At 37.4% G+C, this 26,812-nt stretch overlaps 3 protein-coding genes across 18 annotated transcripts in view; 2 read left to right on the top strand and 1 right to left on the bottom strand.

The window, feature by feature from the left end:
* Nucleotides 1-35: 35 nt before the first annotated feature.
* Nucleotides 36-13,366, bottom strand: LOC107269050 (protogenin). 6 transcript variants are annotated; one of them, XM_025086282.1, is made up of 20 exons: nucleotides 13,059-13,366; nucleotides 12,049-12,308; nucleotides 11,751-11,904; nucleotides 11,515-11,671; nucleotides 11,341-11,409; nucleotides 11,003-11,229; nucleotides 10,765-10,910; nucleotides 10,485-10,647; nucleotides 10,109-10,393; nucleotides 9,687-9,854; nucleotides 9,388-9,579; nucleotides 9,106-9,290; nucleotides 8,845-8,992; nucleotides 8,627-8,725; nucleotides 8,409-8,562; nucleotides 8,189-8,325; nucleotides 7,755-8,120; nucleotides 7,359-7,636; nucleotides 7,159-7,272; nucleotides 36-7,030 (listed from the first exon to the last, which is right to left on the bottom strand). In XM_025086282.1, the coding sequence occupies exons 1-20, from the start codon at nucleotides 13,123-13,125 to the stop codon at nucleotides 6,809-6,811; spliced, it is 3,591 nt and encodes a 1,196-aa protein (XP_024942050.1). In that variant the 5' UTR covers nucleotides 13,126-13,366; the 3' UTR covers nucleotides 36-6,808. The 6 variants fall into 6 exon arrangements, with proteins under 6 accessions (XP_024942050.1, XP_015597954.1, XP_015597956.1 ...); XM_015742468.2 differs by having other exon boundaries at nucleotides 7,159-7,266; XM_015742470.2 differs by having other exon boundaries at nucleotides 7,159-7,227.
* Nucleotides 13,367-15,075: 1,709 nt separating this feature from the next.
* LOC107269051 (cell division cycle protein 16 homolog) lies at nucleotides 15,076-18,841 on the top strand. 6 transcript variants are annotated; one of them, XM_015742474.2, is made up of 12 exons: nucleotides 15,077-15,602; nucleotides 15,691-15,696; nucleotides 15,965-16,117; nucleotides 16,361-16,525; nucleotides 16,637-16,796; nucleotides 16,880-17,132; nucleotides 17,236-17,315; nucleotides 17,398-17,487; nucleotides 17,573-17,882; nucleotides 17,953-18,115; nucleotides 18,202-18,394; nucleotides 18,524-18,841. In XM_015742474.2, exons 1-12 carry the CDS (start codon nucleotides 15,600-15,602, stop codon nucleotides 18,820-18,822), a joined length of 1,875 nt encoding a protein of 624 aa, XP_015597960.1. In that variant the 5' UTR covers nucleotides 15,077-15,599; the 3' UTR covers nucleotides 18,823-18,841. The 6 variants fall into 6 exon arrangements, with proteins under 6 accessions (XP_024942054.1, XP_015597960.1, XP_015597958.1 ...); XM_015742472.2 differs by having other exon boundaries at nucleotides 15,691-15,879; XM_025086286.1 differs by lacking the exon at nucleotides 15,965-16,117 and having other exon boundaries at nucleotides 15,076-15,602.
* Nucleotides 18,842-19,267: 426 nt separating this feature from the next.
* Nucleotides 19,268-26,812, top strand: part of LOC107269088 (cytoplasmic polyadenylation element-binding protein 1) — an 8,930-nt gene continuing 1,385 nt past the window's right edge. The window contains exons 1-12 of one of the 6 annotated variants that reach the window (XR_003060058.1): nucleotides 19,268-19,974; nucleotides 21,851-22,289; nucleotides 22,626-22,774; nucleotides 24,411-24,670; nucleotides 24,798-24,927; nucleotides 25,111-25,396; nucleotides 25,493-25,725; nucleotides 25,787-25,879; nucleotides 25,940-26,105; nucleotides 26,176-26,303; nucleotides 26,371-26,451; nucleotides 26,524-26,796. Coding sequence is in view for 1 of the 6 variants with exons in the window: in XM_015742556.2 (XP_015598042.1) it covers nucleotides 19,954-19,974; nucleotides 21,851-22,289; nucleotides 22,626-22,774; nucleotides 24,411-24,670; nucleotides 24,798-24,927; nucleotides 25,111-25,396; nucleotides 25,493-25,725; nucleotides 25,787-25,879; nucleotides 25,940-26,105; nucleotides 26,176-26,303; nucleotides 26,371-26,451; nucleotides 26,524-26,709 (2,172 nt within the window). In the remaining 5 variants the exon portion in view is untranslated. Of the gene's footprint in view, nucleotides 19,975-21,259; nucleotides 21,406-21,507; nucleotides 21,769-21,850; nucleotides 22,290-22,625; nucleotides 22,775-24,410; nucleotides 24,671-24,797; nucleotides 24,928-25,110; nucleotides 25,397-25,492; nucleotides 25,726-25,786; nucleotides 25,880-25,939; nucleotides 26,106-26,175; nucleotides 26,304-26,370; nucleotides 26,452-26,523; nucleotides 26,798-26,812 lie in introns of those variants that run through there. The other 5 variants (XM_015742556.2, XR_003060059.1, XR_003060062.1 and 2 more) reach the window with 5 other exon arrangements.

The raw sequence follows: 26,812 nt of genomic DNA, 5'->3' as shown, positions 1-26,812 counted from the left end.
GTTGCGTTCAGAAAGGTCAACAATATCATTAAACATCTCGTGTATCGCTTTAATTTGAATACCCTTTAAAACAATAAGGTTACAATTTCATCGTAATTAATTATATATAATATATTAAAATATATACTTTTAATATTCTCAAGTTGGTAATATAATCGTATGTACAATCGTGGGTAAAGGTATGTACAAAGTAACTGCACCTTAAAGAATGTAATCATCGTGAAATACAATATTCAACTAGGCGTATACGGTAAATAATAATTATGATTTCTGGAAAGACAGTGTGTGAGAAAGATAGAGAGAAAAAGAAATAAATTATTATGTAGACGCTGTTCGGTTGTTCAGTAAGAGTCGCTACACGATTATCAACGATAATAATAATTAATACAGATTTAATTGAATAAAATTACCGGGTTCTTCGCGCGTTAGTCGTTCATCTACAGTAAAAGTGAATAAAGCGAATAAATGTTACCATACATTTCAAGAAAAAGAGGAAAAAAAACGTCTCATTTACGCATAATCGCCGGCGTGAAACTATTATCTTGTGAGGTATGTGAAAAAAAAATAATAAAATAAAAACGGTATAAAAATCTAAAACGATAGTCGCTAGTAGGTACTGAGGTTAAGTTAACGTTAAGTAATGTTAAGGTCGCTCTACGGAGAGCGACTCCTGTTGGAGGTATATTCGTTAGACTAGAGTCGCCGTACGTGTAAGAATTTCTTTTCCTTTTCTTTTGTTGTTCTTATTACTTCTGCTACGAATTGTGTGAAGGTCTATTATGTTCGGCACTGTATCGGCAATTAGGGAAAGAGACGGTGGGCGGGAAGTTTGAGGATACATTCTACATATCCTACGTGGTCCATCTATCAATGGCTAAAGTAACTATTACTTTTCGTTCCGTGACACTTTTGCTTGGATAAAACTCGAACTTCTTTGACTTCGATTACACACACACACATACATATATATATCTCTAAAAAAAAAACCGTTTCACATGCGTCTTCTATGTGCGCCGCACATAGCATCGTCAATATTATTAATAATAACGGCTTCTACGATAAACAATTCAAATTATATAAAACAACGTCGAGGTGCCAGCAAAGAAAAAGAAAATCACTATTATTCATGATCGGTAAATAAAAAAAATTAATCGTGACGTAACAGTAAAAAATCACAATCCCGTGAATTTTTAAGTAGCGTACACATTTGCAACAGAACCCCGTAATATCGTCGTCTAAGGTAACTGTGCGATCGTACTCTTCAAGTACTCATAGAGTTACGTTACACGAACGTGTTACGGGGGTTCTGTTGCAAGTGTAAACACGGCTTTACCTTCACGCACTATACTTCGCAAGACAATACGTCATCGAGCAATAAATACTATATAATTGATACGATACAGCGGATAATCGATGTCAAAATAGATTGAAGTTTAAAGACCTTACAAAGTGACATGACAACAAATTGATCGATATCGATTAATCGACTATGATTTAACTTATCGATTGATAAAGCAATAATAAAAGTAATACGGAGCGTCCTCATTAAAGATTCGCAATTGACGGTAATAATAATAATAATAATAATAATAATAATAAACAGCAGTTTCCGCGATGCACACAGAATAAAACTACTGTTGACGAAACTCTTATAAATAATTATTACAATAATTCATTAATAATAAAACAAATTATTCTCCAAGCAATAGTCGTGCTCGCGAATGCCACCCGACATGTTGATGACGTTTATTGCTTTGTACTTGACCGGCGTGGATTTTCGTAATTGAAAAAAAAAAGTTTTGATTAACTTTGAATGTTGAAGAAATGCATCGAGCACGGCGACCCTACCAGTTCGTATCTTTCGGGAGACGCCCGACAAAGAGAAAAAACAGACGAAACCTAATTTCATAATATTACATTACCACGTGCTTCGCGTAAGTGTGTTTAATGATCGTATTAACGGAATCTTTTCTTTTCGCGTAGTCCCACACGTTAGCGTCCTAAGAAGAGTTTTACAGTTTACATTTGTGTTCCCTCTGTGTCCAACGCACATCCTCGTTATACGCAGGAAAGAATTTTCGAAAATTACGCTTCACTGAAAGACGATGTCCCGGTCGACGACGAAGCCGTCAGAGACGGGATAAAATTATGCGGCTAGTATAGTATAAAAAAAAGAGATTAAAATAGTTTTATAAGCGTAATTGGTTTTTTTTTTCATGTCTCTTCTATTACTTTTTCGCTCACTTTACACCGGTATTATATCAAACTGCGGCCACATCTCTCTCATATACCATAGCGATTAATAGAAATGATCATTTTAATCCTGAACTTATATTTATTTAATTATTTATCTTGGATTCTTATTTCTTTTCACTACATTTTAACGGGTTTTTCTCTGCCTTTAATCGGCAGTTTACTGGATCTTGTTAACCGGTCCGAACAGAAACGCATTTAAAAAAATTTTTTGTTATCCAAGTTTTTCTCCTTCATCTTTATACCAAAGGAACAATTTCGCTCATTCGTCATCTATGGATTTTACGAGAATAAAAAAAAGTCTTAAATTCTCTTTTTAATTAGCATCTATATCAAACGTATTTGGAGCATCAATACGTTCGTCATATACGGCCGGTATGCATAGTCAGGATACACGTATTAGAGCTTATTCATGCCCGTATTGCGCATGCGCGGCTTACGCTTCGTTGTTTCTTTCGAAGGACTGAAAAAATTAAGACGCCCTATAGTTCCTCTTTCCAATTTTACGCGTAGCAAATAGAAAATAGTGACAGAGATGCGGATGTAGCGAATATTATACATTGGAGGCACGCTGTACGCGCGACAGATACAGCAAGGAACAGCGAGTTCATTGCCTTCCTAATTTTCGCCGATTTCTTGCAAAAACATTTTTTATCGCCCTCCTTCTTCACTGTTATATTATTATTATTTATTACGACGCACCTGGGTTCATTATATGTTATGTATGCTTAATGCCTTCGAGGTTAGACTGGAAACTGGAATTAACTAGAAGGTACTATACGGTAATTTGTAATATGCAGGGTGTCCGAAAAAGATCGAATGACACTGAACGATTTTAACGATCGTCTCGTTGCACGTAGAAGTTCATTATCCTTTTTTCTTTTTTACTTTATACTTCTTCTTTGTCATGTATTTCAAATGAGCCACAATATAATAATAAGATACGCACTGAAATTCTTTATCAGAATTCAATGAATAATTGAGAGTCGTCGACGAGCGGATACGTGGAGCCAGTTTAATGTATTTTACAATATCCGAAGTACGAAGCTTCTGACAGAAGAAGAGATAAGGAACTTTGTATACGAAATGATGCAACGAGTAACGTCTTTCAATATAATGCGCATCTCATTCGACATCCGGTATATAAGGTGTGTAAAAAATAATATAGCGTAACTGTGTGCTACGCTTTGAGTCTATGGAAGCCAATCGGTGAATGAGTGAACGAATCAATGAATGAACGTGATGAGTACGTTGGAATTTTCGCATTGCAATTATATAACACGTGTATACGTTAAATCTGCACGTCGAACATTTTTATAACAAACAACGAGTTCTTATTCTTTCTTCAAACGGAATGCGTCGAGTTGTCACGTCAATGAGATACTCATTGGCGTATTGGAATTATTCGCGAAGAAAAATATTCGCAGCAGGCTGCCTTGCGTGTACATTTTTTCATTAAACCAGACATGGTCGTAACAACCCCTCTCCCCCCTCGCCCTTCTCTACTTCGTTTCTAGAACCGCAGAATGAAAAAAAACTGTTCAGTCTCATATGTGATCATACACGGCAATCTGTCATTATATAGGAGAAGCAATAACGTTGAAGGTATGAGCAATAGTATAACAGGTGTTTCCAAAAAAAAAAAAAAAAAGACGGAAAATAAAACTTTATCACTAATTTCAATGAAAATATCGTCACTCAAGTAAGAAAAAGTTTGCGATGAATATGAGAATAGTGCATCGCACGGAATATATAAAATTTTACGAAATCTATGATAATGACAATAGTAAAGTAAAAGAGCGGCTCTAGAGCGGAAATAAAAGGGTTGAAATACTTTAACGTGCATGAAATAAAATGGAACGAAAAAAAAAAAAAAGAAACGGATGCTCATCTCGTTCGGCTTCATCGTGTGTTCTGTAACAGCTAGATTATTGCATTTATAGTTCAGTATTGTGTATCTGTAATTCTAGAAAACACATTGTTGTCGAATGTTACGAAGTAATAAATAACAATTATAATGGAGGTACAGTATAACATTGACCTGCCTACGTCTCACTCTAAAACGACATAACTTAGTCTACATCAGGTACTGCGTTGGGTTTTTTCTGTCATGGTAACATGCACCAGTCTGGTGTGGTGTGTGTGTGTTGTGTGTGTTCTACCCCTATTCCCTTCCACCCTCCACAAGGTGTAGCATGTGTATAGTTTGTAGCGTGTATACGGTATAGTGATTTTTTTCTTGTTTAATTAACATAATGTGTGTACTGCGTGTTAGAAAGTGACGTGTCAGATAGCATGTCAGATAATGTTAAAAAAAGTGGTAGTGGTGATTAATGGCGGTTGTGAGTGATCGCTGTATATATAAACGGATCCGATCGATTGTCACGAACGGAAAGCAACGTATTACGTTAAGAAAACTTCGACTTTCGGTTTCGGCTTTTAATTTTTTTTTCTTTTTTTTTTTTGACGCTCTTTTAGACTTTTTCTGACGTTTACTATACTCCTGTTACGAGTGCGTCATATTCTTTGTGCGAAAATATTAGCGTTATGAATATCGAAAGGAATCACACTTACGGTGAAGATCACCAGGTGACACGTTTTGGACTAATGTATCGTTCCACGTCGTTTTTCCGTTTGTGAGAAATCATCGCCGCGACCTTTATCTTACGTTTAATCGTAACTACGGACAATGAATGCAATTATTATTAGGATAAAAATAAAAGGATAACGAAAAATGACACGTAAAACGAAAGGAACAAAAATTTACCGAGAATAATAATCGAATGGAACGACAGAACGTAATAAAACTTCTAACGACCAAATTTTGCAGATCGATTTCACGATCGATTTCGAATATCGGCATTGACAGCGATATATATTGTATATTTTTGATTGTATATATATTTTTTGTATCGCTCGTTAAAAAAAAGTAAAAGACAGAAAGCAACACAGTCTCTCATTGACAACACTTCGAATTCGCGGGAAATCGTTCCGTCAATACGCAGTCTTAACGCGATACATACAATAAAAAAGATTCATTTGTTGAACCGTTAATATTAAATCTAACATAGTAATGCGTGCTAAAACAAAAAAAAATAAAAAAAAAATAAATAAAATTGACAAAGGGTAATAAACCGAAATTGGATTAGTTGTACCACCCCTTAATGAATAGTGTCTCTGATTAAAATGTGTGCTTGTTCCCTTAGTGCTATTAACGAAATTTCTTATTATTCAGTTCGATAAATTGAATCGGTTTACGAGAAGCAATAACAGGAAATGCAACTCGTTTCGGTCATCAAAGAAAGTAACCTCTCGTAGAGACGAAGTGGAGTGGCGCTCGTCTGTCCGAATACTTTTTGATCCTTGTAATAAAAAGGAAAAAGTGTGAAGTAAAAAAAAAAGAAAAAGGAAATGAATATGAAAAGTAAAATTCATGCGGCCACAAGGTACCTGTTAGAAAATCTACTTTTGAACATCTGTCTCATAGTCAGAATATTCTTCTGCTACGAGTCGTAAACATATGGCCCCCTAACAATCAAACTGATGGAGCGGTTCCAAGCAGAGTTCAATGCTCATGAAAGTAGTCAGTATATAATAATTCTTTAAGACATTTAACATTCAGCGGTGTCTTTTGTACTGTAAACCATAAAAATTGGCCCCTCGAACTAGAGCTACTAGTGGGTCAGTACAATATTAATTTTCAATCGCATAACATAACAATCTCACTCCTCCTCGTCTCATTCGTGAATGTCATCCGGAAATAAAAGAAAACAGGGACGTGTTTCTCTTATGGACATATTCACAATTAACGTCTATACTATTATGTACAGCAATATTACGAATTTTCATACTTCAAGAGCGATACGGACACAACTCACTGCACGCACTCACCTATCCCAATCCTTTATCGCATGGCTAGTTTTGTTTTCTCTTTTTTTTTACACATTTCATTTCTCTTCAGATCATCATTTTTTCATTTTCGTCCAGCCCTTAACGACCATTTTCAAACGTGAGCAAGTATTCTAAGAATGATTGTTACGCGTTTATAATGCGCTCATTCGCGAAGCGCTACGCGTAACATTTTAATGTAGCGTTTACGTTGCGCTATAACGTAATGCTGAGTTTTTCTTTTTTAAACGTTTACATTGAACATTGCGGCACGTGAACAAACAGTGTCGCCACCTACGACAGAGTCGCCAAGTTTGAAAACTTGAACACCTACGAGACATCAAGTGTTATGTTTTACATATATGTACATGATCAATGTGCTTGATGTTGAATAGTTGTTCGTTCAGGTATCCGTTTATGAGGACAGGGCGACAGCTAATCATACGCGACAATGAGAAATCATAGATAACCCCATAGTTGCGTGTGCGTCATTACACTTTTTTGTGTACAGACGTACGCACACACTCTTACAATTAATTACATTGATTCGTAGCCGCATCATGGTGGGTATTTCAGAAGTTAATGTAGAAAATTTTCGTCGTCTTACCTGGCACGTCTTACTATTTCGAAATACGTCGACGTTCAATCGTATTGGACAAATCTTATCTCACCCGTTCGGATTCAGCACTGGAACTGACGTGGATGCCGTCTTTCTAGGTGACGACGACAACGAAGTCTCCGTGCATCCTAGGTTATTATTTAGGCTGCTACTGCTACTGTCTAAAGTACAATTGACCATTGTGAGCTGCGTTCCTTCCAGGTCTAGTTCCTGATCCTCTTGATCTGGTTGCTGCTGCTGATTTGATATAGCGCTGGCTCTTCGTTTGTACTGTAATCATAAGCAAGTGTCGAAATTGATACTAAATTTATTGTTTAAAAAAGTATCACGCAATAAAAGTGCCTCAAGGATCTTAATAATATATAAACAATTTCAAGTTATGGAATTGATTAACAAACCTGTGGATTTTCCGTGATACGGACATCCTTACTTTCACCAGTCGCATTCCATGGCGCTAGTAAAGGTTCCTTCGCACACGATTCAAGAACGCCATTAGAGTATCCACCCTTAGGCAAAAATGTTTATGAACAAAATAGAAAACAATTAGATTCACGTTAATTTATAATTCCTTGCTAATATTAATTGATCCTGTCAATACCTTGGTATCTGGACGTGGATCCGTCATGACTGGAGATGAAGGGCATAATACAGCGAGTTCTATTTCATTCCCAGGAGTCGCTGTATTCACGTGTTGACTATTGGAAACGGAAGATCGATCAACGCAACATCCATTTCCGTTTCGCACAAGAACACGTCCCTTGAATGGCTGCACAGTGTCGCCTAACGATCGTGAGTTTTCACACTTTTTACGGCAGTAGATGCTGCATAAGCAAATCACTACGCAACCTATGCTTATGCTCACACCGAGAATCACCCCTAGGTAAAGAAAATAGAATTCAACTTGTTTTAAAATCATGCACAACAGTGAGCGTTACTTTGAATATTTATACTTATTTGGGCAAGTTCAAATTGAATGCATATAATTATTGCTTACCAAGACTTTGATCCGGTTTTGGACTTGGTGGCGGTGTTCGGTTATCAGATGTTGTATGCACTTTGGATGAAGTTCCACCCGTTATAATAAATATTGGATCGGACGATTTGCCGTAACCAGCTTTGGTAGCTGCTTTTACCATAACGAAATAACGCTTTCCTGGAATGAGACCAGGTAAACTCGTGGATGTTTTGTTTCCAGGAACAGTCACGTTGCCCCACGTTAATGACGAGTCAGATAAATTCATTGTGTAGGCGACAGAGTAATTTTTTATCACGCCATTTAATTTTTCCGGTTCTTTCCAAGCAATTCGAACCTTTGATCCGTTTCCCAGAAACCACTGTACTTCCTCCACCTTTCCAGGAACTAATATTGGAGGACAATAGATGGTGTAATACTATGTAAAAATAAAAAACGTCTTTTATGGTATTTACCGTCTTCGTTCGTGTAGCACTCTATGCTCTCGCTAAACTCACTGCCACTGTCGTTTGACTCATTATAAAATATTCGCACTTTAAACTGATAAAGTGTAAAAGGCTTTAAATGGTCAACAGTTATACGTGTTTCGCCACTGCAAAAAACATATTGAATAACATATCATCCACAATAAGTATCTCTACATTTACAAGACTTCCGTACTATCGTTTAACTCACGTAACGAGACAGTTGGATATTTCAGGTTCCGTGGGATGAACAGAATGATAACACAATTCGTATGAATGTACATCAATCACATCAGAAACGGTCCACGTTACGTTTATAGATGTCGGCGAAATCGGTGTTGCCTCCAAACCCGTTGGTATACTCGCTATTTACAATGTAATTAGTCTTAGTTGTGATTATGTAAAATATTAAATTTAGTATGAACTTACTCGTGCTGGACCTTGCGGTGTCCGCATGTTTTCTCAAGCAGCTCTTATCTTCCCCAAAACTTACTGCGCACAACGCCACAATATACGGTTCGTTAATCACTAAAGTACAAAGAAATAAATCACACAATCAATCATAGTTACAGTATTGAATTTTTGTTATCAAATGAGAACTTCAACATTGATAACAGAATTGTACAGCTTACAAAATCATAACTTACAAAGATTATTAATTGTGTACTCCGTCGCGTTTATCGGTAGTAAAACAGTAGCTAACTTTTTGCCGTCTACATTTTCACAGTAAATACGCCACGAATCAAATTTAAATTTATTTTTTTGATGGGTCTCCTCCTTCATTTCCCATTTAACCTGAAAAAGAAAAACAAAAGTTAGAAAAAAAAAAAAACAATAGTTAACAGCAACCGCAATTACCATCTATGCTTATCAAGCTGATAGATTAACTAAATAACTTCATTTCAAACCTTAATGAATGAAGAATTTGTGGTTGTTAATTGAAGATTCACCATATTTGTTATTGTAAACTGATTTGTTTTTGGCAATGGCATCGTTACGCTAGTCCAACTAAGTTCCGATTCGCTAACATTCGGCCAACCCTGCTCTGTCCTGGCCAGTACGCGCAAGTCATATTGCGCTCCTGGTGTTAAGCCTGTAATATAATTAAAATAAAGAAAAGCAAAAATTGAAGAAGCGTCCTTCGGAAATTTAATTATTAATCACTTAATTATATTCATCAAGGAAGGTACCTGTGAGTGTATAGTATTCGGTAGTGGATGGAATGCAAAGCACATGAATTGAAGGATGTTGTTGAAGCTTCCACTGCAGTTTGTACTCAATTACAACGCCTTGTGCCTCCTTCTTAGTGAGGGACCCCCACGAGACGTTCAACTTTGTACTGCTGATCACGTCCAATTTTATCTTTGGAACTGCTTTAGGAACTAAAACAAAAATTTTTTTTAATGTACCTGAAATAACTGTGATACACGTTGTGAATCATTCACACGACGCGTCCGATATACATATAATAATACTAATAATAACATACCACTTGGGGCAGTAGAACACACAATGGTGGCCGACTGGTTGCTGGCTCCATGATTGTTCCATACTCGTATGTAGAAGGAATAATTTGTAAGTGGTTCAAGCGTCTTGGTGACTTCCACGGACGTGGAGTTTCCTGGTTCTGGTGGCGTTACTTCTTCCTTACCGCCTTCTTATTTTTTTTTTTTTTTTTTCATAAGATAAGAAGAAATTCCTCGAATACATTGACGTATACGAAAAGAATGCAACATGATACAGAATCAAGACCAATGAAATTAAATAACAAAGACAAATAATTTACTAAAATTCGAATAATAAGATACGAAAATTTTTATTGAATTAAAGAAATTTAATTTGATAAATTTATTAATGATTTACTAATAATATGTCATGAGTGATTTACGCTTTTACTTCCAAAGTACTTACCCACAGCACTATAATGGACGGTGTACGCTGTAATACTGGTGGGCGGTAAAGACTTGGGATGTTCCCAGGATATAAAGATCCTATATGGGGATAGAGCATGGCACTTCATCGAGGTAGGAGCGGCTGGACTATTACGGGATGTATTCACTTGAAGTCGACCAGCTGCCCAAATCTCACCAGCCGAATTCACGGCAACACATTGATAAATGCCAGAGTCCGACGGCACTGTCGCTGAGATTGCGAGTTCCATTTTGTTATAAACCTTCGAATACGTAGTCCCACGTCCTGAAATACGAGTTTCGTTTATTAATTTAAGAATTAAGTGAAATAAAGTATATTATATTAATAGAATATAGAAGTATTTAGTATTTAGTACCATTTATAGTGTTGATGTTCGTAGCATCCTTCAACCAGTAAATCTGAGGTGTTGGTAGTCCATCAGCTTGGCATTCAAATCTCGCAGTTCTTCCATTCGGGCACACAAAGCTTACAGGTTTTTTACGAAGCGTGGGTGGGACCATTACGTCCACCGTTATATTCTGAAAAGATATAGCATACATGTATACATTGATATTTTTACATATCCATATATGTGTGTGTATGAAATAACCGGTCAATATATTTTAAGATAGACATTATGGTTTCATTTTTAGTACCTGAATTTGTGGGGCGTCATTGACGGAATTTTTAGCAGCACATAGATAAATACCGGCGTCTGCGACGCCTACGGATTTCAACGACAGGATACCAATGCCGCCTGTTAAATTAAGCAACACCCGTGGCTGTTCGAAGTTAGTGCCATCTTGGGAAAAGTATTTTTTATTTGAAATTATTATCGCATATAAGATTTTTATAAGTTATACATGCCATTTATGGAAGAGTGTATGCGCGTACCTGGATATCGTGGAATAAATGTCCAGGTTATGACTGGTGGTGGATAACCTGAAGCCGCACAAGCCAAATGAAGATTCGATCCGTTGATTAACCAATGATTGTATCGAATTTGTGGATATAATGACGTAGGCATGCGTGACTTTGCTTTGTCGGATTCGGAAGTGACTGTCAATCTTGCCTCTTTGCTTTTTTTTGTTTTCTTCAGAAAATCATTAGTCGCCACGCATCTATAATAATAAAGAAGCTCATATCATTTTTCTTCGGAAATGAAAAAAAATGTTCATAGCTCATGATGCAAAATAAAAATGATTATTCATAGAGATAAACAAATTAATTACCTGTATGAACCTGCATCTGACGGTTTCGTTGCACTTATGTATAGAACACCTGGTGGCACCACAGAATATCTGTAAGTAAAAAATCGTTAAATGAATAAATGTTTTTATGAAAATGGAAAACCAATGTTTTCCTATTGAGAATTGTTTCTCTCTTTGATATGTTTATTTTCCTACTTTGTGTTATTGTGCTCGGGCACTACAGTATCTCCATTATGTTGCCATGTTATGTTAGGTGGAAAAGGAACACTGTCGATGAGACAAGAGAACCGTGCAACTTCACCCTCTTGCATTATTAAATCTCCTGGTGACTCTTTGAATACATGGGAGAGTTCTGTAAAAAAAGAAAATGTTAAATTGAATAATTTGAATGAAAATATCAAATAAATCAGATACAATAGCTTATAACTTACCAGCAATCTGTACATAAGTTGGACCTGATCTTAACGAACCACCAAATTTAGTGCGAGCTACACAACGATACTCATTCCTCCCTTGAGTCTTGTTAGTTGACGTATTATTAAGATTCCATCCTCTGTGTCTCTGAGGCATTTGCAAATTTTGTTTCTGCACAATAAATACCATTAAAACATTTGGTTCATAAATGCTGATTACTAATGTAATATAGCAAGATTATATATAGTTTAGACTTTTATTATTACTTTGAAGGTTTTACTTTATTTGTAAGTTAGACTGCATGTTATTATATACCTTATAAAAGTGAAGAGAGCCATTAGGCAGTAGTGTACACCGTGCAATACCACACGGTGGTGCTGGTGCTCCATTGTAAAGCCAAGACACATTATAATTTGCCCCTGTCACACAATTGAGTGTAATACCTCTCCTACCTAACACCACATGTCCACTGGGTTCTATCTCCAGTTTAGCTGCTGAAACGTTCTGATCCGCGTCTAAGCCTTCTGGCTTAGACCCATTCTTTCCATTAACTCCACTACCAATTCCTCTGACTCCTATGACAAAATTATTTAAATAAGAATTACATTCCATTCATCGAAGATAATATAACAATAAAGCAGTAATTTAATCAATACATTCATCCATGCAAATAATTGTGCATTTTCTTTGTAGGTTGAGCGGTTGTTTTGTAATTTTCTGCCTCAATTATTCATTAATAATGTTAATTATAATTCATATTTTGACATTACGTGAAACTGATATCACGTGATAGTAAAGTAAAACAAAGTCTGTAACATCTCATGCGGCGAACATGCTGCTTAATTTGTGTAAAGAATTGGAAAAAAAGACGCATAAAAGAACATTTTTATTTGTCCCCTACATGATTATGCGTTGTATTAGGTTCACCAATGAACACGCTAGGAGATATACTTGATAAGAAAAAAGTTACAACACATTATCAATCATACATTCTTAGAAATCCGAAGAGTTTCTGCGTAGTCGCAATCTCGTGGTCCTGCATCAACGTGCTGTTTACAAATCAATATCGCGCCAAGAGTTTGCAAGTTCTTGTTAAAGAATAAAATTAAAAAAAAAAGCGAATGCGAAGTTTATTGAGAAAAAGGCGGGCATGTGACGTGTAGAGACAGGCAAAGCATGCAAGTAGTTAGGTATTTAGGCAGTCAGCCAAGAAAGCACGCACGCATTGGTACGCACTAAAGTATCTTCTATGGTGACATGCAAGTGCGATTGTACGTTAATAAAATATAAATATAAAGAAACTAACAATAATGAAACTAACGCACCTGCAACACACACGGGCTTTAGCACTTCCGTAAACAAGATGCTGAGCAAAAGTACTCGCGCCGCCATATATATTCACGTTCATTGGCACAACGATTTCACTGACGAATTAGGGGTGAGACGCGAGGCGGCATTCTTACGCCAATCCGCGATATTATTTGCCGCATTTTTGACATCACCTACACGCGCTACGCGAGTCGTCGCCCAGTTCTGCTGCCTCTGTCTGTTCGGCCTGTTCTTTCGTTCTTTCTGCTCGCCGTGCTTAGCTTGCCCCCCCCCTCCTTATCTATCCTGTCTCACATTCTCGCATTAATACGGCACGCACCGCTCGGAACTCTTCCTGCTTCTCGGTTCTCTTGTGCAACACCGGAAAAGCGCCGCCAGATTCGCGAAATAGAAGATAAGATTCACACGGTTTGGTCTCAGCGGCGTGCGAATTGCGCATCCCTTGCCGCCATCTTTATTATCTCCCACCAGCTCTGACATCAACAAGAGTTACTACACCTGCCACCAGAGGGACTCCGAATATTCGAATTCCGCATACAGCGTAACCCCGTGAAGGATTTTGAAATTAATACGGCCCGGAACTATGTTTTGTGGTAAATCACAAGGCTTTGAACAGAGGTTTTCACCTTCTGATCCTTCACCCTCCTTTAGAAGCTTGCTTCCGTATATTGGCGGCGAATATGAGATAAGTCAAGCTAAACTGTCGCTTATCCGTGAAGATGTAAGAGCGTTTCGTCCTACTGGAAAGGATTTCAGGAAAGATATAATTATGAGACTCGCCATACAGCGCACTGCACGTAAATTTATATTTAAAGAACCAGTGAAGATGATCACCTCAATGATTTATTTAAACAAGATCTACCCATGTGGAACTCATCACCTGTACTTCCACGGTCACAAGAAGGCTACAAGACCAAAGGGATGATTAAAGACGACGACGACGCCATCAAACGTGTTAGATGGTTCTGGCATAATGTGAAATGTGGCGTCTCAGTCTTCCCTTCAGACTGTTATGCTTTTGCGCCTGCATAACTTGTAAAGGAAGGAGACGTTAAAGCAAGAGCTTTATGGGGATATCCCGCCATAATGGTGTTTGGAGAAACAGTCTTTGCTTTGCCATTCATCAAAGCATACATGAAAGGCAACTATCCCATAGCTTATGGCTGTGAGACTGGAATTGAAGGCTTCATGCGCCTGACTCATACAATGAAAGGGCATTACCTTAGAATTGTTTTTAAATCCTTTGATAAAACTGTATTGGAATGGATTATCCGTATTGCCTTTGACATCCTATTTTTGAATATAGACTTTCGGAACTACTAAGAGTGGGATGTTGCACATATTGATTTCATGATAAAAATGTGGGAATTTATCGACGACTACTTTATCAATACACGAATATATCTTTGGAATGGAGAACATTATCGCAAGAGAGGAGGAATAACAAGAGGAAGCTATTTTATCCAACTCATTAGCAGCATCGTCAACTATATGTTGATGCAATATGCCTCCATTAAAGCTAAGAATCTAATGAATATCATCAAGGTGTTTGGTGATGAATCTATTTGTGAATTTACACATCCATTCTATCCCAGTGATGTTGCTAATGTTTTAGAGCCTCTTGGTATTTTGATTAATGCTAATAAGTCTTCTTCTTCATACCTTTCTGACATAATCTTTCTTGGATTTAAACCTGGAAGTCACTTTCCAAGAAAAGAACAAGCAAAGGTCGTTGCAGGCCTAGTCTGTCCGGAAAATCCAGACCTAAAGTAGAACCACATAGCATAGAAAGCTCTAGAAATACTCCATGCTAATTTAGGAGTTGATGAAGTGGTTGATCTTTGGTGTAGAAAGATAGTCAACTTTAGACCTTTTGATCTTGTACTATCTCAGAAACAATTAAAGTTTATACGTATCATTAAAGAGTCGAATAGGTAAAAGCGGAAATTCTATTACAATGGCTTAGTTTCCACCGTGCAGGGTTGAAACAGAGTTAACCAATCAAGTCATAGATATAGAAAAGACATAGATGTGGCATAACCCTGCGGGTGGAAGCCGTCCTGGGAGGGGTGCCGAGGTACACTGAGCCTACTTGTGATTGGTTACTATTGAAAGCAAGCGCAGTGATGTAAAAGTGCTATGTAAGCTTCGTCACGGGTCTATCGTTCCAAGAGAACCAATCATGTTAAGGCATGGTAAGGGAGGGATCAGCTTGAATTTGATTGGTTATGCAGCGAACTCCGCCCCCCCTCATTTTGCCACACGGCCCTTGCCTAAAATATCAGTTTATGCTACATCTATGTCTTTTCTATAGCAATGAATTAAGTTAGCTTATTCCGTTCAAATCTCGTTTTTAATTGGTGAAGGGCCGGTTCCACAAACATGGTTTATCGTTTAAACTTCTTTTATCTTCAAAATACAAATTTCTGATTGGCTCATAGTGGAGATAAACCGAGTTTAAACAATAAACCGTGTTTGTGGAACCGTCTCTAACTCTATTTCAACCCTGCACGGTGGAAACTAAGCCATAGGCTTCGATGGTAAGAAAGATACGATGACTTCCAAGAAGCTTTTCTACATAGAATATTGAAAATCGATTGGCACCTATAGTATTGCTTATGTTTACAGTTCACGGTGGGTTTTTAAATGTACTTTATTCAATTGATAGTTTCTGTGTTTCGAATAATACGAATCCTAGAATAAGAAATGGCACAGCAAGATACTGATATAGATTGCGACAAAATGAATGAGCAATTAAAAAGTAAAAGTATCGATCTGGATACTTACAGAAATTTGGTTAAGTCGTATTTGGATTTAGTAAGTTGACTAAACGTTGGTGTTTGACAGTTTCATATTTCTTAAATCTTTGTTGTTATGATGAAAACCTTATTGCTTCTTACAGCATCTTTACAGTGCTGCTCTTTTCTGGGCTGACAAGGTCTTATCTTTAAGCAACGGAGATCCAAAAGATGTGTGTTCATTGGCACAATGTATGTTTCTCATGAAACAATATCATCGAGCTGCACACCTCATTAGGAGTCATGGACTCGAAAAAGTATTATTTCTTCTGCATGCCCTTATTGTTATTTATACCTTGTTAATTAGTATTATTATTTTTTTTGCCAAGATTAATATTGGAACATAATACCTCACAGAGCATCATTCCAATGTTCAAGTTATAACCAATCATTCGTTAATAACCAATCTTTGAGCTATTTATTTTGTCACTTCTACAGTGTTTCATTAAAAAAAAAATATTTTTGAATATCAAATCCTTAAATATTATTTCTTTACATAGACAGATGTTATGTGCCATTATTTGGCAGTTCGGTGCTTGCTTGAAGCAAAAGAATTTACTGAGGCCCTTCAAATCATCAACGAGACTGAAATGTGTACAAATATTTCACAATCTGGAGTCAGTTATAGTGATCATGCTGATATTCTACAAGATGCTCCAAAAAATGTATGTGTATTCTATTTTGATACTAATGCTATGCAATATTTATATTAAATTTTATCTGTATTAAAGTTATAAGAGTCTGCTTAGTTACATGTCATATTTATTTTTCACTAGGTACAGAGTTCAATATTGTATGTAAAAGGAAGAGTGTATGAAGCAATGGACAACAGAGCAGTATCATCAAATTGTTACAAACAGGCCTTACGCTGTGATGTCCATTCATATCAAGCTTTTGAGGCACTTGTACAGAATCAAATGCTTTCTGCAGCTGAAGGTAAGGCATTCTCTTTCAGTTTTTTTTTAAAACAAATGAAAATACTTTTGAAAAAAATATCAAATCTATGTAAAACGTACCAGAGAAGGAACTTCTTGATTCCCTTCCTATCAGTGAACAATGTACAGAAGCGGAAGGCGAATTACTACGTCTATTGTATGAAAGCAAACTGAAAAAGTACCAAGTTCCGACAAAAAAACAACCATTTGCTTCATGCAGTATAAAGGGTATTCTCGTTACGGATCGTCTCCTAGATAATCTAGACATGCAAGTCTCGAAGGCTGAAAGGCTATACTATAATTGTGATTATCACAAATGCTTCTCGCTTACGGAAAGGTAAATCTATTGATAAGATACAATTTTGTAAGCTACATTTTGTATCGATTAAATCGTTTTTGCTTTGTCGTCAAGATGATTGTAATTATCCTTTTTTTTATAGAATACTTAAGAAGGATCCATACCATAATTCTTGTTTACCTGTACATATTGCTTGTTTAGTGGAATTGAAAAAAACTAACGGTAACGTTAAATTTTTGTTGGGACTTAAAATACAGGGGAATCATGGAAAGTGTTTATTTATAATATTGTATTTTTTTTGCAGCGCTATTTTACTTAGCACATAAACTGGTAGACTTGTATCCTGACATGGCGCTTGCTTGGTTTGCTGTTGGTTGCTACTACTATGCTATAGGTAAAATACATACATACATGATTACGACGATGATACAAAAACCTAATTACAAATAGAATTCTAACTAAAATTTACATACTAAAAGGTAGAAGTGATCCGGCAAGAAGATATCTGGCGAAAGCAACAGCACTGGACAGATTATTCGGTCCAGCGTGGCTGGCGTACGGCCATTCGTTTGCAGTAGAAAACGAACATGATCAGGCAATGGCAGCATATTTTAAAGCTTCTCAATTAATGAAGGGCTGTCATCTACCATTGCTCTATATAGGTTTAGAATGTGGCCTAACAAACAATCTGAAACTGGCCGACAAGTTCTTCCAACAAGCACAAAGTATAGCTCCAGATGACCCATTTGTTATACACGAGATGGCCGTTATATCTTTTTACAATATGGAGTGAGTTAGATTACATATATAATAAAAAATGTAGCGTATGTTCATGATAAATATTGATAATTGCACGTAGATACAAAACCGCCGAAAAGCAGTTCAAAGAAGCTATGAAAAGAGTCCAGGGCGACCCAAAAGATGTTGTACTTCCAAGTAAATGGGAGGCACTGCTCAATAATTTGGGACACACTTGTAGAAAAATGAAAAAATACGAAGAGGCTTTAGATTATCATCAACAGGTATAAATATATGTACATAATACGTAATTACTTTACCCGTTAATGTATTATTTTTGCTTCCCTTTTATTGGAATACGTTATTACAGGCCATCGTACTAAATCCACTGAATCCATCGACGTATTCAGCAATTGGTTTCATTTATGCGCTGATGGGCAATACCCAGGAAGCCGTAGACGCGTTTCACAGGGCATTAGGACTTCAAAGAGACGACACGTTTACTACAACCATGTTGGGATACGTTATGGAACAACTTATAGACGAAGTACCTCCTTATCCAGGTATACATATATTATCAATCGTATAATTATATATAAGTAAAATACAATTCACTTCATTATGTAAGAGTGTGTGTGTGTATATATATATATATTACATTGTATTTAGAATTTTTTTATTTTTTTTCTCAGGTGCCCCAGATAAAAGTCCGGAATACAAGTTTCCGGAAACCAGAGTAGTACCGGAATCTACGTCAGCATTAGAGAATCCTGTAGCAGCTGCAACAGGCCTGCAAGATCAAAGTATTGATAAATTAAGAGTAAATTTATTTTCTGGATGGGGCGAAGATTCTGGAAAAAGTGAGGAAAACACATCCAGCAAAATGGAACGTAGTAATCGGGATCACGTAGTTGTCAATTATTCGACAAATGATATGAGTTCCGAAGTCGAGATGTTAGATTCGTCTACAGCACACATTGAATATAATTAAATTAATTATAATGGCATGATTGTTGGGATTTTACTGATTTATTTAATAATTAGCATTCCTTCTCCATCCAGCATATGCAATGAAACTTCTCATGAACATCTTTACATTTGTGATAAATATTGGAAAAATGATTTTTTGTAAATAGGGTGTTTGATTAAGGCAACTTTATTACCGCTTTATAAATTATTAAAGATACTTCTTTAATTGAATTTGAAAATATTACTTTCTACAATGTATTTAATAATTTTCTACCCAGAATGATATATTTTTGAAACAAAATTCTTTAACCATTACAGACTTGTACGGAAAATGCGTTCTGTTAATGTAATGCCATCATGGGACATAAATTAAGAAATGTTTTTTATCATTTTTACAATGAATTAATTAAACATTCATGTTGAAGTATACGAATGATTCTATTGAATTATTCAATTGAATTCAGTTGTATTCAACTGCGTGCTTGATTTGAATTCAGTAGGATCATCGGATTCCACGAGGGGGCGTACTTTGTCGCATTCGCGCCGGTGTTCGAAATCTCCAGTCCTGGTTCGCGAATCCGTTCGGTCCAGACGGAAGATATTCACTTCAGTTTGCAGAGCGAAGCAACGTGGAGAAGAATGGGCGTTCCGTCTCCATCGTTGCTGCTGCGTAGAGATTCTTAAACGACGAAACGCGTTCATACAGTCGTATTGCGAGAATAATAGCAAGTGTAGTCAGAAAGCTACAACATATACCGAACGAACGCACGTTTTGCAAATTAACTAATAAATGTGTCCCCGTGAACGTGTTTGCTGAAATCGAGATCATCCCGGCGTGAGGACGATCCACGTTTAATATTGATTTTAATGTGACACATTTTCGTTAATTTATTAATTTATTCAATTCTATATATTAATTTTTCATTCAATTAACGTCCATTTTCACGCCTCTCTATACGACAGCCAAATCGTCCTTTGTTTCTGTAACGAAAACGTCGTAAGAAGATCATTCGTCGAAAAATCGTGTTCAGTTTTCTCACGAACTTCGTGCTAGAAGATTCGTGTTAACTGTACGGTTTTTTGTAATTCCTTCGTGAATTGCTTGATAATCGTCGTGCATAATCGCGAAAAATCAGACAAACCACACGTCGATATGCCTACTCTGCTGCAACAGGTATGACGACTATATTAATTTTCATGATATAAAATTAAGAGAAAAAATTTTATTATATAATTTATAGTTTTATGAAAATAGTATTTTTTTCCATCTCTTTTGCTTTTTTCCATCTTTGTGGCTACTCTATTTCCTCTGATGAATCTGCCGTTCTCGTTTGATACGAGTAGGTATACACGTAGATACGTGAAAGCCGGAAATTACTCGCCGGCAATATCGTTTGTATTTCTGTTTCTGTTGTGTTGTGTCGTTGGTGACCTTCCGAAAGGGACAATTTCATTGGATACGAAAAACAAATGAGCCAGTTGAAAATTTTATCGAACTATTTACTATAGAATTCAATGGCTATAGTTTAATATTTTAACATTTTAATTTTAAAGCCAAACAATAATCTTTTTGTAACGACAGAAATCAATAAAATGTCCTTTTCCATTAGTTAACATAATAATAGGAAACAAATTGAGAAAATGTTATACTATTGGATATCACGTATCTGCTTTATCCACGTGGAAAACACGTTGCACTAACCAGCATGCGTTCGCGTCTTGACGTCGCCGTGTACGGCGCCGCAACGCCACCTTTAATCGTCTCCTCCACCCTTTAGTATTGCGTATAATGACCGCATGATTCAATAATATATGAAAATGTCAATTCTTATTTCTTTCAATTTAATTTATATATAAAAATTAATAAGAAAAGACAAAGTTCGTAATAATTTTTACATTTCTTTCATTCAAACATTTAGTAGTAAAATTTTTTACTCGGTTGGTTGGCAATGGTGTGAATTAAATTTTGTCTACGAGAAAGGAAAACTATGGACAAAGATATATTCAAAATATGACTGTTTTCACGATACAAATTCAATACAAAAATATTTTGTATTTACCCGATTGAAAAGAAAAGCAAGGAAACACTAATACATTGTGAATGCGAATGTGTATATGTGCTGCTGAGCCGCTCGTAAGGGCGCATTAATACGTTGGTGTATTATTTTTCAAATAACCGACTATATTGTCAATAGTTCGGAGAAATATTACAGAGCCTTACAAAGTTTGAAGAAAAATTTGAAATATCGAACTTGAACGCGTTGAATTTCCAAGAAGTTTTCGAAATACAAAATCAGATTCTCAGAGTATGACTGTGTACGTATGTTTTTCAAAATGACTTCTTATCCATTAGCAATGGTCGAACAATTTTTTTTCTTCAAATTCCTAGAAATTCTTGCCTAGTCGCATTTACGTCCTTCGTGTTCTGTTTTCGTCTCTCATACTACTCTTTCCATGCTTTATCTCTTTGTCTCTCGTTCCCTTTCTGTAATAGGTTCTCTTCTTCCTTCTTTGTAGTTCTTCTTTTCGAATAGACTGCTGCTAATTTCCATAATAATTTTGAAGCTTCGAGAAGAACAGTCGAAACAACGTCAATAATACCTGGGTGAGCTTTTGAAATTATCGACCAATCCTTTTGACCTTTTGACACTTAGTGATTTCTTTCTCACTTCCTTGCAGTCTTCTCTTAGTAATCCTCCTCTGCTTTACCTATTCTCGTATCACTCTACTTCGATATCTATTTTTTCGATTCCATTCGTTGACTGCTTCCTCTCTGGACCTGATTCTTTTTGCTGGTCACGGCAGCTAGACGCTCCGTCCTTACTGGCATATGTTATTGGCATTCATCCGACATCAGACATCGACAAATTGAGAGGCAATGAAAACGATAGTGCACCTTGGGCGATAGACGACTTTTAAAAATTAATGTTAATATTTAATTTGATTAGATACATTCTCGGATAAATCGGTAAAACAAATAGTAAAAAAAAAAATATACAAGTGTCAGATTTATAATAGTGTTAAATAAAATTCCCTTTTTTGTTTTGCAGTTAGCAATGTCTTACGATGCTGAAGGAAACACTAAAGACACGCTAGATCGCAACGAAACCATTAATATGCAACCAAAGCAACAACCGCGTGAGCGGGATCCCCTGCAGTTGCAGCATCGTGATCTAGACCAGCTGCAGCTACGACAACGAGACAGAGAGCAAATGCAACAACAGCATCGAGAGCGCGAACAGCAACAGAGGGAACGTGAGAAGCTGCAGCTTCAACAGCGTGAACAACTGCAGATTCATCAGCGCGGGCAGCAGCAGCTGCAACACAGGGAGCAGTTACGTGAACAGGAACGCGAACGCGAGCAGCTTCATCAATTGCAAACAATTAATAATCTTTTGCTGGACCTTACACCAGCGTCTTCGACTTCGTTTCTTCAGGGCCAATCGCGTGACACTTCCGGTGCAGCGAACTTGAATTCTGGAGTTGACGGTAAGATATTTGCATTGACTATTTTAGATAGCAATTGTTAAAAATTCATTGGAGATCACTTATAGAAATTTCTACACTCTTCTTTTTAATTTCAAACTTATAATGGTGGAGTGAGACAGTTGAAACCAATCGTTATTGGTATTGAGAATTTTTTGTCCTTTGTCTTTTACTTTTAACAATGTCATGCCACATCAAATGAATGATTTGAATGGCGTTCGGTCGAAGCCTTTAGAAATCAATCGCTAGTCAGTTGTTTGTGTTGTTCCGGAAATCAATGGTTGACATAAGTGAATGCAATCAGAATGAAAGAACATAATCGTGAATTCTTTTTGGCAGGAGATATGTCGATTTCCGATTTATTCGGATTAGGATTACCTCGCGGTTCTCTGATGAGTGAACAATTATCAAGCGGCTCGTCGAGCTTTCGTCATCATCAATATCGTCCCCAGCGACACAATCAATCATTGAGTCATCAGCATTATCAGGTTAGTCTATTTTTCCCCTTCTCTATTCAATAAAACGTGTTTCTAGGTGAGCGTCGAAGATGTCACATTTATCTTTTCTGCCTACGTAAAACATTTTAAGGGAAAAAAATGTGCATTGCATCAGACAGTATAGCGATGAAATGGCGCCCAGCTGAAACATTATTCGAGACTGTTCCTACCAATTTTTGGCAGCTGGTAAATATTGGGTACGCGACTGCTGGCGATAAAAATGTCAAACGTGAAATAGGCAGTATTGTGTGTGTGCCTGAGACGTCTGGTCTCTGCCAATGCAATAACCGGAACAATGATCATCCCCATTGGATGAAATCCAACTGCAACCGCTGCGAACTTCAACCGATCTGAAGCCAGTTGATTTTTTAATTTACACCCAAAGTGCACTCACATCATTTGCAGAGGGCACTTTCGTTTAATTGAAATTAGTCCAAACAAGTTTAACGGCGTGAAACTTGAAAAGTTTGTGTTGAATTTTTAACGATCACCTTGCTTCTTTTCTCAACAGCGTTTTAAATCACCTCATGACAACTTGTCAAACTAAAGACTACAGTTAACACTTTGCTAAGAGCATATAGAACGAGTTTACGTCCTGCTGATGGAGCTGCTCCAACTTGCAAGTTCTTTATTGCAAGAGTTTCTTTAAGGTACTGGAGAATTATTCGGTCCGTGAATAGTTGGACTACTGGTCTTTGTAAGAGTTTCCGCATTAATCATATTAACCACAAAGAAGTCCATCTTCGGATTTGCATGATCTGATAGAATTATGAAGCATGTTCTTGTCTGATAAGAAAGTGTTTTCTATATATTATACAATATATATATACAGATGTCGTGTGCTATTCTCTCCAAGCTTTGTCAAAGCATACTAGCAACACACTGCGTCCTTTTATTATTATTGTCTGGTTAGAACAGTCTTTGTAGTCTATTACTACATGGCTAGAGATCCTATAGGATCTCTATAATGATCGTACATATTAAATGCATTGTTTATCCGTAATAGTGACAGGGCAAGTAGAAAGTGCCGCTCTAGCAAGGACATAGTTCACTTAAAGTGCACTTAAAGCGCCCGTATTAGGCAGAGCGACACAATGATGGTGCATAAAATAAATAACGCATGGCGAGCGCGTTAAAGCGACCCCGTTTCAAACGGAGCCAAGAATTTGCCAGCTTGAGCCAAACGGCTCTATCATATCCGCCCCCCTTCGACCCCTTATAACTTGAAGGCCTGGCCCTGCTGTGGCGACTAGAGGCTAGGAGCTCTCGCTCGGTTGATGGTTCAGACTCTCAGTACTCCTGATGATATTCCAAAACTAAATTTAATAATTGACAAGAGACTGACTTTGTCGTTCATTGATTTATTGATAATGAAAAATAATTCGAGGATTCTAGGATATCTCTTTTAAAGATTAAATACACGTTAAGGAAGCTTCTTTCGTACGGACTAAGTTCATCGTTCCTGGTACGCGAGGATATCGTCTTGGCACGTTTCCAGCAGCATCCACTGCTCTAACAAGGGACACGAAAGAAGCAGGATTTCCTTGGCGATGGCTCACCAGGACTATTCGATGTCTTCAACGAATTTTAGTCAGAGTGGTGATTTATTTACTATTTTTTTTGACAGTGCGACGATAGTCATGGCTACTATGGGTCAACAAATCTGGATATGCCAGGCTCACCGAATTCATTGGCTACTCCAGGCACACCGAGCACTCCAGGAAGTGTGTACTCCAATCCCTACACATATGACGCTGGAGCAGGAAGCAATGCACACACATCTTCTCCGAACAATCGTTCCTATTTGCAACACCTGGGAGGCTCACCCTCCTCGCCAATCCACTCACAGTATTATGGAAGGCCTATTCGTGGTTCGCCACCATACAGGTATTACATAGACTTAAACATTTGTTCTACGATATTGTCCGGTGGATCAGGTGCATGTAAAATGGAATTCATGATACTATCTTAAACTTTATGCTATGTCAGTGATAGAAAATTATTTATTTTACAGTGACTGTGGTAGCCCTACAATGGAATACGCCAATCGTTCGCTAGGATGTGGTGGCTCACGTTCGAATTCCCCAGCTGATTCAGAGATCAGTGGAGTCAGCAGCATGGACAGTTCGCTATCTGATATTATGGTGAATAATCCAATAAATAAATACACAGAGTAATATGGGACAATAGAATGTGGAATAGTATATAGGACCTAGAGAACTATATGATATGATATACAATAAGTGATCCAGAACTTTAAAGACTAAACATTAAATTGGAATAACACTTGATAATCTTGATGTTTATTAATAATCGATAATTCCTAGAATTCTCTGTCGCTGGGTTCTACAACGCATTCATGCTACTCCCCTTCATTGGGATCACTTGTCTCGACGGACATGGACATGTGCAATGGAAGCAGAGCTGCTGCGTATCAACGACTGGCTGCCAAGAAGTACCTATCTTCTCCATCGCAGTATCATCAGCACCAACCCTCATCGAATTGTTGGCCAACTGGAAATCCACGGTTCATGTCATGCGCCTCGAATTCATTTCCACCTGAATCGCCTATCTCGCTCGATCGAGCTGCACGTTTTCATCGGAATGCCGCTGGTACAATTTCTTTTCCTTTTTATAAACTTTTTCCTGATTGACATTAACTTTATATTGCGATATACATTGTTGTTTATTTGTTAATGATATACGTAGCTGTCTGCAATCCCACCTGCACCTGGAGTGGCGTTTTACCTAATCGCACTCAGAAACCTTCGGGATACTCTTCCAAGGTGTTCCTCGGTGGAGTCCCCTGGGATATCACCGAATCTATGTTGGTTGCAACATTCAAACAATTTGGTCAGATACGCGTGGAGTGGCCTGGTAAAGATCAATCAGCTTCGCAACCGAAAGGATACGTGTACATTATATTCGAATCCGAAAAACAGGTTCGTTCGCTATTGCTCGTTTTTGGAATATTTCGAATGAAAACATTTTTTTTTATTATAGGTGAAGGCATTACTCGCTTCTTGCACTCATGACTTTACTAATGGCGGCAGCTGGTATTACAAGATCTCTTCGAAACGAATGAAGGGCAAGGAAGTGCGTACACGCATTTGTGTGAATCTGTTGAATACATAAACAGATGTGATTTTTTTTAAGGTCCAAGTGATTCCGTGGATACTGAGTGACAGTAACTACGTCAAATCTTCATCGCAAAAATTGGATCCACACAAGACTGTATTTGTAGGGGCCCTTCATGGTATGTTGACAGCTCAGGGACTGGCTAAGATCATGAATGATCTTTTCAAAGGCGTCATTTATGCCGGTGAGTGTTTGCCATTATCTGGAATTTCCTAATGGCACATCATTCTCGTAACACTTTGTCTTCGTTTCAGGAATTGACACTGATAAATACAAGTATCCTATTGGTTCGGGGCGTGTGACATTTAGCGACAGCCTCTCCTACATGGACGCCGTGTCAGCTGCGTTCATTGAAATCAAGACCGTGAAATTCACAAAAAAAGTTAGCATTCATTCTAGGTGATATCAAATATAAATTTCTTTACTCGATTTTTGTCCCATTTTTACAGGTTCAAGTCGATCCTTATATAGAGGATTCCGTGTGCTCCATATGTTCTGTGCAGCAGGGTCCTTATTTCTGCCGTGAACCGGTAAGTGATTATCTATAGGGCGATGGACTTTCAAACAATATTTTAACGTTGCTGACTTTCCATTATTTGCAGTTGTGCTTCAGATACTTCTGTCGTAGCTGCTGGCAGTGGCAGCACGCGGTAGAGCCAATGCGTCGACACAACCCACTGTCACGTAATTCCAAAACTAACCGGGTAGTTGGATTGACATCCAGCGTCGGTGTGAATGGCGGCGGTGACGATATGAAACCTACGTTCTTCAGCAACATCATGATTTAATTGGTGCGCTCGTGAGCGCACGACGCAGTCAAAATCTAAGTCGATGCAAGCGCGACATTAACTCCGCGTTCGGTTGAATTATTTTTCTTTTTTTTTTTTTTTT

This window comes from Cephus cinctus, unplaced genomic scaffold, assembly GCF_000341935.2.
Source record: "Cephus cinctus unplaced genomic scaffold, Ccin1 Ccin1_scaffold0597, whole genome shotgun sequence".
Taxonomy (NCBI): domain Eukaryota; kingdom Metazoa; phylum Arthropoda; class Insecta; order Hymenoptera; family Cephidae; genus Cephus; species Cephus cinctus.
The sequence above is the reverse complement of the archived record's forward strand: the minus strand, read 5'-3'. Positions and strand labels throughout refer to the sequence as shown.

What these genes read in the sequence shown, in the direction of transcription:
- LOC107269050 (XM_025086282.1), bottom strand. Translation starts at nt 13,125, where the DNA reads ATGGCGGCGCGAGTACTTTTGCTCAGCATCTTGTTTACGGAAGTGCTA. An exon ending in CCCGAGCACAATAACACAAA is followed by an intron (nt 11,410 to 11,514) that starts GTAGGAAAATAA and finishes TTTTACTTACAG; the next exon opens with ATATTCTGTGGTGCCACCAG. An exon ending in CACCGCAAGGTCCAGCACGA is followed by an intron (nt 8,563 to 8,626) that starts GTAAGTTCATAC and finishes CATTGTAAATAG; the next exon opens with CGAGTATACCAACGGGTTTG.
- LOC107269051 (XM_015742472.2), top strand. Translation starts at nt 15,769, where the DNA reads ATGGCACAGCAAGATACTGATATAGATTGCGACAAAATGAATGAGCAA. An exon ending in TTAAGTCGTATTTGGATTTA is followed by an intron (nt 15,880 to 15,964) that starts GTAAGTTGACTA and finishes TGCTTCTTACAG; the next exon opens with CATCTTTACAGTGCTGCTCT. An exon ending in TTGCTACTACTATGCTATAG is followed by an intron (nt 17,488 to 17,572) that starts GTAAAATACATA and finishes ACATACTAAAAG; the next exon opens with GTAGAAGTGATCCGGCAAGA.